The 11,339-nt window shown below is 41.6% G+C and overlaps 2 protein-coding genes across 3 annotated transcripts in view; one reads left to right on the top strand and one right to left on the bottom strand.

Annotated features, from left to right (window-relative positions):
• Nucleotides 1-52: 52 nt before the first annotated feature.
• Nucleotides 53-6,829, top strand: lrp11 (low density lipoprotein receptor-related protein 11). Its single transcript, XM_035678287.1, has 9 exons — nt 53-891; nt 1,937-2,094; nt 2,993-3,134; nt 3,353-3,478; nt 3,625-3,828; nt 5,180-5,347; nt 5,458-5,514; nt 5,608-5,700; nt 5,820-6,829. Exons 1-9 carry the CDS (start codon nt 324-326, stop codon nt 5,972-5,974), a joined length of 1,671 nt encoding a protein of 556 aa, XP_035534180.1. The 5' UTR covers nt 53-323; the 3' UTR covers nt 5,975-6,829.
• A 450-nt stretch (nt 6,830-7,279) lies between these two features.
• Nucleotides 7,280-11,339, bottom strand: part of pcmt (protein-L-isoaspartate (D-aspartate) O-methyltransferase) — a 6,940-nt gene continuing 2,880 nt past the window's right edge. The window contains exons 3-8 of one of the 2 annotated variants that reach the window (XM_035678542.1): nt 11,233-11,264; nt 10,580-10,684; nt 10,295-10,415; nt 9,141-9,226; nt 8,773-8,942; nt 7,280-8,228 (exon numbers count right to left, since the gene is read on the bottom strand). In XM_035678542.1, coding sequence (XP_035534435.1) covers nt 8,216-8,228; nt 8,773-8,942; nt 9,141-9,226; nt 10,295-10,415; nt 10,580-10,684; nt 11,233-11,264 — 527 coding nt within the window. In that variant the 3' untranslated portion in view covers nt 7,280-8,215. Of the gene's footprint in view, nt 8,229-8,715; nt 8,943-9,140; nt 9,227-10,294; nt 10,416-10,579; nt 10,685-11,232; nt 11,265-11,339 lie in introns of both variants that reach the window. The other variant, XM_035678544.1, reaches the window with a different exon arrangement.

Below are 11,339 nucleotides of genomic sequence, written 5' to 3'. Positions count from 1 at the left end.
AGACAGAGAGAGAGAGAGAGAGCTACAGGTGCGTTAGCTTTCCGCTCTCCATATTTATCCATCACTGTGACGTCAGCTCTGGTCTCGCGGCCGTCTCCCCTCACCATGACAACGACTGATTTTTAGCATCGTCAGAGGACCAGCCGTTAGCTCCGTTTTCTCTTATTTACACGAACAATCTAGTAAAATATCGTGTTTTAGAGCAGCATTACGGGGATATATTTCATGTAGGAAAGGCGCCATCTCTGCTGCGTGGACCCTCATGCGTCGGTAGACCAGCCGGAGAGGCAGAGGGAGACGCCGTTTAACACTGCGCGAACAACATGGCTCTTCCTCAGCATCCCCGACTGCTGCTGCTCGCCTGCGCTGTGCTGCTGAGCGCGGTCCGACCCACCGACTCTCGGTCCTCACCAATATCGGACCTGAAATCCAAAATATACGGGGTGGAGGAGCTCTTGGAGGAATTTCGCAAGCAGCTCCAGCAGGACCAGGCGTACAAGGTAGGCGAGGTGACTGACCCGTGTGTGGGCGACTTCAACGCCGTCGGGGAGCGCATCATCCGGGCCAAGGCCTCCATCGAGCAGGGGGCCACCTTCCTGTTGGCCCCGGACACGGTGTACACCTGGAAGGACTGCCTGCACGCCTGCTGCTCCCAGCCTCAGTGCACCGTGGCAGTGGTGCAGGAGGACCCGAGGCAGCCCGGGGAGAGCCTCAGCTGCTACCTATTCAACTGCACCTATAGGAATAAAAATGTCTGCTCCTTCTCACCGCAGCAAGGCTTCACTACATACAGCCGGACTGTGAACACGACGCAGGGACCCCTCCCCGGTTCATCCAGCGGGGCGGCCCGGAGGCCCGGGGAAGGACGTCCGGATGAGGACGATACACCAGGTGAGAGATGACACAAATCACAGGCTTATTTAATTATTGGTAGATATTGATCATGATTTAAAGATCTGCTCATCTTTGTGTTATTAGAAAAACCTGCAGGGCCCTTTGGAAACAATTAACAATTTGCTGTGTTGTTTAATAAACTAGTGCTAAAGCGTTACATAACCAGGTACGTTATTAAGTTGTGTGTTATGGTGAACTAATTCATTTGATTCCTACTATAGCTAGATGTTTATTTATTACAGCTTAAATAATACATAAGTGTGTTGTTGAAGTAAAACACAACTACGGAAGGATAATATGGATTTTTCATTATTGTATTTCTTTACTTAATTAACATGCAGGTTATATAAAACAAATGGACAAAGATGAACAATGGCTAACTGTAATGTGGTACCTTGTTTTGTAGGACTGGTGTGTACATATATATATATATATATGTGTATATATATATATATATATTGTATATTTGGATGAGTTCCTGACACATTTATTTATTGTGAAAGGCCATATTGGAAAGGCTTATGCACTGTTTACTCCTATCTTACTGAACTGAGGAGGGTGAGCTATAATCCTGGTACATAAAACATGAATCCACATAGTCCAAGGGAGTATGGAGGATCAATTCTTTTGACCATGTGAGGTAATTTTTCAGTTTAATTTATGAAAAACAACATCAAATCTGACGGACAGTTGTATATAAACTCTTATATCTCCACCAGCTACTGCTTCTTATCTTGATAAAGCAGCCAGGGTGGGTTAATGATTTGCTTAGACCTGAAATTTGAGATCAGCAGCAGGTGTTTTTATAGTTAACTCCTCTATTTATTTACTAGTGATTTCCATCAAAGCTGTAAAAGTGGATATTGTGGCGCCTTTGCTGCTTCGGCCAAGGGGTTTGAGTCTGACCTCTAGCTCTTTGCTGTGTGTCAGCTGTGGAGTAAAACAAGAGTTAATGTGCAACGTAACAATAAAAGAGTACAAATCAAACAAAGTGCAGTTCGCATCCTTTAGATTAACATGGTTTTCCTGTTTGGCTCTGCAGAGGTCGATGAGCCTCCTCGCAGTGACGCTGGACAGGATGTGGTGATCCAGCTGCCCACAGACTGGGCTGTCCTGGATGGACGGGACAGTGTGGACGACCACGGGATCAACCAGTATGAATGGACTCTTGTCAGGGGGGACACAGCCATTAATATGAAGGTTAGTGTTTGCTTCATATAGTCTGTTCAGTCGACACTAATGCCCAAGCTATCTTGCAGTAAAACGACAGTATGCAGTTTAATTTTAGTGCTCTGTGTGAGCATGAAAGCCTCAAAGCAACTGAAAATAAAAGAAAATATACAGGAATAGCTCTTATGTTCTCTCCTTTCAGGGATCATTTGAATATGTAGTATGAATAGTGAAGAATCGCCCTCAGGGACTCAGTGTCAAATAACTTGTTTGTATTAGTTAAGTCAACAGAGCTCCATAATACCTTGCTGTACCAACAGAGATAAGAGTTTACTATGTCCAAATATGCCCCAAGGACAGCAGCAATGCTGGAGGCTGCCCTGCCGGAGGGTCTCACACATTTCCTGCCTTGACAGTAACCTCTGTGGATTATCCTGAGTAACAGAGAAAGTGTTTTTTTGGAAAGACATGTTGCTATTGCATTAAATAATTTGCCATGTTGTTTGTTGTGTACCATTTTAACGACCCCTTTAGGACCACATGGTGTATTAAGTCATTGATCTGAAGACTGTGTTCATTTTTCAGATATTTACTTTGCTGGATTAGCAAAAAAAAGACAATTTCTCAACAGATTTTCTGTCAAACTTATATTGTGATATAAAATAAAAACTGAACTGATATTTCAAAAGTAATGTTCTACTTTTTTTTCTGTTTTATGCCTTAAATGGACCCCTAGGCTACGAGGGCATCCACCGAATGTCATTTGTTAATGCAACCACAAACAAAAGTCCCTTCACTTCTGTCTTGGCTGAGGATAAAAATATCTGCATGACTGCATACTGTTAGGGGCTTCTCAATCCGTGCACATGTGATTTCTGTAACAAAATTGTTTGCCATCCAAGACTTTTTTGTTTCGTATGTATTGAAGGCGACTCATCCGGAGCTGCTGAAGATCAGCGGCCTGCAGGAGGGTGTTTACACCTTCCAGATGACTGTCACTGACACAGCAGGCCAGAAGAGCTCCGACAACGTTTCCGTCACCGTGCTGGCACCAAAACACCAAGCAGAAGGTGATGTGCTCTTTCTTCTGGTGTTTTTGTTTTGAGCTTCCAGTAAAATTCAAGTTTATTTTTTTTAAATATTGCCTTTACTAACTGAAAGAGAAATTGATGATCCTACAACATAAATAAAATCTTCACAATACTGTTTCCATTTTCAAATTATTAAAAGCTGTGTTTTGCGGTTACAGTGAAAGATTGTTATAAGATGTACCTTTCTGTTCCCACAGTGTGTACCGGTCACTGCTCAAACTACCAGTTCAAGTGTGATGACGGTTGCTGTATTGACATCACCTACGCCTGTGATGGGAAGCAACACTGTCCAGACCGCTCAGATGAAGACTTCTGCCCAAACTGTAAGAAAACCATTGTTTCCTACGGTCTTTTTAAATCTCTTGTATCACCCAGATCAGTTAAAGGAATGCAAGAATGAAGGAAAAACATGAGCAAAAAACATCAACAACCTCTCCACCGTTCATTTGTTTTTCTGTGATTTCTCTAGTTGACAGCAGCAGGAAATCAGTGACTCATCCTGCTGATCTGTCAAGCCCTCATCGGCCTGTAGCCCAGACAGAAGAGGCCGGGGATGGCTCCATGCTCCAGACTGCAGCCAGAAAGACCATAGAGAACATGATGCCTCCTCAGGACAGGAGCAAGGCCACTCCTCCGCAAAGTCCCAGTCAACAGGAGGCACCGGCCAGTCAAGGTAAAGTTGTGTTTTAGTGCTTTATTTACATTTCTTGTGGTCGTTTCAAACACGTGGTTGGATGGGAATCAGTAATTGTTTCTTTTCCTTAAGCTGTGCCTGTTAAAATGTTGTCCCCAACAATATGATGCTACATCGCTGTGTCATTAGTGCGGTATCTCTTTGTGAAGAGACAGAGAGGTGTTTTTTAGTGTGTACTTGGACATAGAAGCAGATGGAGACCCTGTAGGCAGCCATTGAGTCATAGCACTAAGCTCAATGCTGGCAAAGCCACAGGGCCACTCTGCATTCCCTGGGAAAGCAGCTCCTTGCCTGTGTCCCCTTCTGAGTGCTGGAACAAAGCGCCTCTGTCCTCTCTGCCATCTGATCCCTGAATCAGGCTGACCAAAAGGACTTCTTCTCCCGCTGGTATTTCACCGCAGGTATTACATGGTTGAGGCACATTCTCAGGGGTCTTTTCTTCATTTCACAAACGCTCAGTCTCATGTCTAAATGCTTGACCAACTAAGATGATACCTCATTATCTAGGAGAGAGGGAGGAGAAGTCCACTGACCTTTGCTCTCTGTTGGTCGTGAGCATTGTTGATGGGAATGTATTGACTCTTCTAGGGCTGCAACTTTCCCACCGCGGGATCATCTTGGAAGCAACAAGATGAGAATATCAACATCAAGTTGATATGGTGAAAGTAAACAGTCGCCTATTTACACATCCAGCAGACATGGAGAAACATTAGCATTCATTTTAAGCTGTCCAGTATTAACTCTCTTTTAACTCTGTCTTGACCCCCACCAACTCCTGAAGAAAACTGTTTAGCTCTTTAGTTGCTAACTTTGTGTCGTGTCTGTCTGCCATTGGGTGCAATTCAGTAGGTTTATCAGAGCCTATCACAAACCAGATATGATTCTGCAGCTGGGAACAAAGAGAGCAGTGAGAGTGAAGAAAGCAGAACCAAAACACTGAGCTCGAAGAAGCTAAAACGATGCATAGAGCTGAGGGGAACTGAAGAATGCCTGTCACGTTTTTGCAGAGCTTGAGGTGACATCTTCATCTTGTTTTGTCCTCCAACAGTCCAAAACACAAAGTTAGTTCCTTTACAATGATATACAACAGTGCAGCAGTAAATCCTCATTGGAGCAGCTGTAAATGGAAATGTTTGGCATTTTCTGCTGTTTAATAATGAATTGTTTATCAAAATTGTTACGGTCAATTTTATTCTCGTTACAACTAATTAGTTAGATCAATCAGCTAATCCTCTCAGCTCTACACGCCATCTAAGGCACTCTTAATATGCATAATATGAAACTGTCAAATGTGAGAAGCTGATTGTGTGTGACTCTTTCTCTCCTGTAGATCCATGTGCTGCAGCTCCAGTTGTAGGACCCTGTAAAGGCACCTTCCCACGATGGTACTATGACCGAAATGCAGGAGAATGCAAACACTTCCTGTATGGCGGCTGCCAGGGCAACCATAACAACTTCCTCCAGGAATCTGACTGTGTCAGTGAATGTATACAAAAAAGTGAGAATCTGCTTCTTGTCCATTTCTTTTAAAACCTAATTTTGTAATTGCAACAATTTAAAACAACTATAATTCTATAATGAATAATTATTCATGGTAACATCTTTCAGGTCCAGCTTTCAAACCAGCAACTGTGGCTCCTCCAATCACCAAACAGACTGAGATAGGTAAAGCTAACACTTCATTCATATACCAGTAATATAGTGTTAACTGTTTAATGTTTCCAAATCGTATCAAACGTATTTGTGCTGTTCTTGAAGCTGCCCCTAAAGTCTCCCAGAGTCAAGCAGAGAGTGATGTCCCCATCTCCAAACCATTTCCAGTAAAGGGAGGACATCCAGTGCCAGAGTCAGGTAAGACCCAACCTGAAAGGTTTGGCTTATATCATTGTACTGCAGTGTGTCCCCTCTTGTTCTTCTTCGTGTGTCATGTTCTGCTCTGTTCATTTTCTATACGGTGTTTCTTTCTGCAGGTGCAATCCTTCCTCTGGCTCTTGGCCTGATCATCACTGCCCTGCTGCTGCTCATGATCGGTTGTCGTCTCAGACTTGTTCGTCACAAGCTGAAGAAAGCCCGACCCCTCACCACAGAGGAGTCAGATTACCTCATCAACGGCATGTACCTGTAGCCAATCAACTGGGGGCAGCAAATGCAAGAGCACCAGATCTGAGAAAGAAAAACACGGGTGATATGTTGTCACCAGAGCCTGAGCCAGGACTTTTGGGATTTTCACTTTGTATTCCTTGCAGCCCGGTATCGCTAATTTGTCCTCACTTCAGGTTGGAAACACCCCAACTGTCTGCTGTCATGAACGTTTCTGAACATGCCCACACTGAACCCCTCTGATTGGTAAATCTGCTGCTGATAGATGCTGGCTTTTAAGCCAATGACACATATTCAGATTGCTTGTGAATTCATATTTATGTTGTCTTAACAAAATCTGATTGTGAATCCATGATGAAAGAGTCAACATTCCTATTTCAATACTGATATACAGCTGTCTATATTACCCCTGTGACTTCTGGGATACGGTACAAGAGACTCTTTTGTCCCCTTCTCCTTTTATTCCTGAAACACTGGTTACTTTGATTTGAAACTTATTTTCACTTGCGATGGTATTTCTTAACTAGTGCAGCACATAAATATGCTCTATTTCTGCCACTGGGTGACACCAATGTGCTATGTTTGTGCTGTTCATTTTACCTAAATTAACTTGCCTGAAGGGCAGAAATGCAACACATTGGAGTTCCTAATATAGTGCACTATTTTGACCGATTAGGAATTAACAACTTATTCCTGAAGTTTCTCGGATCATATAAAGCCATAGCAAATTGTATTGTTCAAACTATGTTCCTATCTAAAGTTTGTTGCACACGTTTCTTTACTAAGCAGACTTCTGTGGAGTATGTGCTATATTTGCGCAGATGTATTTCCTCAAAGTGCTGTCTTTAATGTGATATATTAAAGTTTATTATATCAAAAACCCCACTGGTGTGATGTGTAACTAAAATGCAATACTTTCCACAGCACATTATTAAATTACCATTGAGGACAGTGAGCTTATTCACTCTTAGTTTGTAGGAACTGAGGAGGAATTTATACTGACTTTGCAAATTGCATTCAAATGAGACAGCGTTATTTAAAGCTAACTGGCATATTTAGATTTATTATACCTCTCTATTTTTTGACCAAAAAAAGTTTAAAGAAAATTTCTCCACCAGGATTATATTGTTAACTAAAAATCATCACAATGTTTAAACAACTATTCCTAAGTAATTATATAAGTGATACATCTCTCAGGGGGGCTGAACTTAAAAAATTGTGACTCCTGGAAAATACTTGCCTGCAAGACTTAATAATAAATCTAATATATATTAAAAACCAGGTTCAGGTTGTGGCCTGCACACAAAAGATTAAAAAACAAAAGGCAAAGAAAAACATAAAGCATCTCTTTATTTTCATATGCTGCTCCAGAAACTGAAAGCCAAATATCATCCATCACTTAGATCACCCAAAATAAAATGTGCTTTTTGATTTCAAGAAAACAGACATTCGTTTGCTTTATATTGTTGGAGTTTATTTTGGCAAAGCAGTGACTATCCCATTTAGTATGAGTCACTAGAAGAGCCTGCGCAAATTGTTAATGGAAAACCAGCGGCAGAAAGCAACACGTCACCAGGTGAAAAGCACAGCCCTGTATGTGCACATGTGTCGGTGTTATTAGTGCTCTGCTCTCTTTTGGAGTATTTTCAGTATGATCCAATGCGTTTCTTACTCTATATGTGGAATGACCTAAGAGTGCTGCACATCAAACAGGATGTGTGGGTTACATCAGCCATTGTGTTGCCTGTGTGTTGTGTGTGTGTGCCCTAATACTGCTGGCAGAGGGGAAAAAGCTCAAATGTTAGCAGAGAAGTCTACAGTTTGATGATCCACACACACAGACGCTGTAGCTAGGTGAATTATCTAAAAAGGCTTTCCTCGTCGCTGCCCGGCGTTCCTCCTACATTCAGCTTTGATGCTGCTGAGTTGTAATACTGTAAAAATGGCTGATTGCAATTCAAATGATGAAAACCACAAACAAACCTAAAATCCAGCAGTTTTAAAAGAAAAAAAACACAACCAAAAAGATGCAGGCCTGAAAAGAAAAACCAAAAGCCCTCTCCAATATTTCTGTGCTGAGCTTCAAGCAGTCTTTCTTCCCAGCCCCTCTGGGCTGTCCTCAATGTGATACTCTAGTCCATCGTTAGACTTAAACAAAAAGAGCATGTTTTTGTTATGCTTTGAACAAAATGTCATGGGCTGTCTGACCCCATCCAAGTTTCTTCCAGGTTCAAACTTAAAGGTGGATCATGGACTGTCTTCCTCTTCAGAGTTCATCCCTGTGAGAAACAGAAAGTCCACCGTTAGAGAAGGCAGAAAAAGAAGAGCGGCATGCACCATGCAAACACAAATTCAAGAGTTAGAATCACATGCAAAATGTTAACATACATTCTCACGGTGAAATCACAACACTTATTGGTTTTTGTCCACATCTCACAGAGTAGAAGACCAAACAGAATAGCTGGGTAATTGTGTTTTAATGCTTTATGAGCATCCAAATTATAGTCATGCTTTTGAAAACCAAGCATATCCATTTTACACTGCTGCTATTTCAGTTTCTTTCATGTTTGTGTTCCAAAACAACTAGGACTTCAAATTTCATTAGTCACGCAGGTTTTATTGAACCAAATTGGAACTATGGGGTTAAAAAAAGATGAAGGAAACGTGCAGCTAGTTGGTATGGTATGGAAGAAGCAAAAAATGTCAACAAGCAGCAAAATGCAGCCCCTTGTGATCCATTGCCTGCTCCAAGCCACACCATTTCACCTTTGCCACTGTGAGAAGGAGAAAGGGGGAGGAAGGGGAGAAGGAAGTCACTTCCACCTGGACCACTGCTTGTCTCTGTCGGTTAAAGGCACATAAATCACCCCCATCAAGGGCTTCATTTTGGTGCTGCCGTCCTCCATTTTGTCGTACTGCTCCAGCATTTGATTCCCTCCTGCCGGGCCGACGGGCAGAATCAGCCGGCCGCCAGGCTTCAACTGGTCCAGAAGCTGGGAGACAAACAAGGTTTGTGAGTGAATAACATGGGGAGAAAAACCATGGAGGTTTTAAAAAGACATTCCAGCATTGCTATTTTAATCCGGTTTTCAAGGTTTTTAAACGTATTGGTATTCATTCCTTGTTTTTAAGTGAATTGGGAGAATGTGACCTTGATCATCGGCTCTGAAAGTGTTCAGAAAAATACTCACAGCTTGGGGGACAGTAGGTGCTGCTGCGCCAACATGGATGGCATCATAAGGTGCTTCCTCAGTGTGGCCCATTCGCCCGTCTCCCACTGAAAAACACACACACACACACACACTGTTTCACCATATTGTCGTTTTGCTATTGTTATCTCTGTAATGGCAACTCTTTAAGGCTGTATCTGACAATGCTTTTTATTACTGGTTAATCGACTGACTGATTCCCATCACACATTACAAAAACCCAAAGATAGAAAGCTGGTCGTTATTGCTTCTATATTTTAACACTTTGATACTGTATCAGTAACACACACACACACATATACATATATATATATATATATATATAAAAACAATGTTTAAATAATGGTATGTAGTTTCTTTCACAAAGTGCATAAACATTTCTGGAAATGTCTAAATCTACAAGTGATGTTTTAAAATAGCTTACTCTGATATCAGCCAAAAAAACCAGAGCAGCTCTTCTGATGTTACTTTTTGACATCAAATATGTTTTGTAAAACGGGTCGGCACAACAGGCGGTAGTTTCAGCCCACACCTTTTCAATCTACAGAACCTCTTTCGTGTTGTGTTCTATTGTTTTTCCTCTGTAGTCTTGTTGGGAGTTACTGCTTTGTTTTGTTTTTTGTGCAAAATTCTTTGGCAATTACTTACAGACCACAGTTTACAGTACATTAAGCAGTATCCAGTATATTTTTGGTACTATAACACAATTAATGTGGAATTTATTTTCTGTTGACTGACTTCGTTGAGACACGAGATCATAAGAGAAAAAACACTGGAGCCAAAGAACAGCTGTTTGCCCACCCACACTAACAATCTGTCAAAACACTGTAAAAGCAAAGTCATTAAAAATATAACAAAACAAAGAATGAGAGTCTGTGCACTGCATACTTTTATTAATCGCCTAAATGTATGAACAATCCCACCCTCCTGAAGAGCAGGTCACAGTAGGTACTTGCTGCTCACTTGTTTAACACTGCACTATCCTGTCTACTGAGGAGACAGGAAGCATTGCACTGTCCCTTAGCTTTAAAAGGAACAATCAGACATTTCTCCTCTTCGAATCATTTCCAAAAAATGTACTGATAGAACAAAGACATAAATGAAATATCTGTTACCTTTCATCAATGGCATCTTACCTATTAGCTTGACTCTGCCCGATGTTATCAAACTGGGGTCATCTTTCTTCACATTGTTTATAGAATCGTCTACCAGCTCTTTGATGTGATCAATTCCTATAACTTTCCCTTTAGGACCTACCTGTAAAGGACGGAGGGATGAACAGTGCCCAGTTCATACAAGAATATCACAGCATTAAACATGTTTTTATCTCGTTTTATGTTGATTGGTTTGACAAGCCAATTGATCAATCGGAATGCCACCAAAAAGAAATTGTATGTGTTTACCCGTCATGTGTGGCTCACCATTCGTGCGAAGCAGGCGGACAGGATTCCACTGCCGGAGCCGACGTCCAGAGCTTTGGCTCCCTCGTACAGCTGGTCATGTAGAAGCTCCAGGGCGTAGGCATGCTGGGAGGACGGGACGTCAACAAGGAAACTGTATTACAACCGTCAGCCAGCATTCATATTGCATCTAGCACTGAGGTAATAAAACCCCACCCAGGTAGCCAGCCAACATCACTACCTGTCTCTTTCTGTCTCTTTAAAGCATTTTAACATCACTTTGTTCCAGGATGTTTAATCTTTTTTTAGGACAGAGACAGCATAAAATATGACAACAAACATTCTACGCTTCAATCCAAAACATCAACTGAAGCTTAAAAAAACATGACATATGGTACAGCCCTGTTACAAAGTCTTCAGTTTGAATCTTTTCCCATTTGTTGACACTTCTGACAGCTGCATAATACAAAGGTTTGACAACGCTAACATGCTGACAACCAATACAAATATATTCAATTGCTTATATTTAGTTAACTGCCACTGTAATCCACTAAAATCATATCACTTGTATTTCTCTGAGTGCTTCTCATTGTTATCTACTGAATGATTGAAGACTGACATAAAAATCAGATTCACAAGACGCAGAAATGTCTGAGAGTCTTTTAAAGTCATACCATGTGTGGAGCGCTGATGGTGGCTTGATACCCTTTTGGTTAAAAGAGAGGCATAAGATTTGGTTAGTTCATCCTTCTGATAACAGACGGACAGGGATTTCTGAGTG

The sequence above is a fragment of the Morone saxatilis genome, unplaced genomic scaffold (assembly GCF_004916995.1).
Source record: "Morone saxatilis isolate NCDOM2014 unplaced genomic scaffold, NCSU_SB_2.0 Contig7, whole genome shotgun sequence".
NCBI classification, from domain to species: Eukaryota; Metazoa; Chordata; class Actinopteri; family Moronidae; genus Morone; species Morone saxatilis.
Note: the sequence above shows the minus strand (reverse complement) of the source record. Positions and strands in the feature narration are given on the sequence as shown.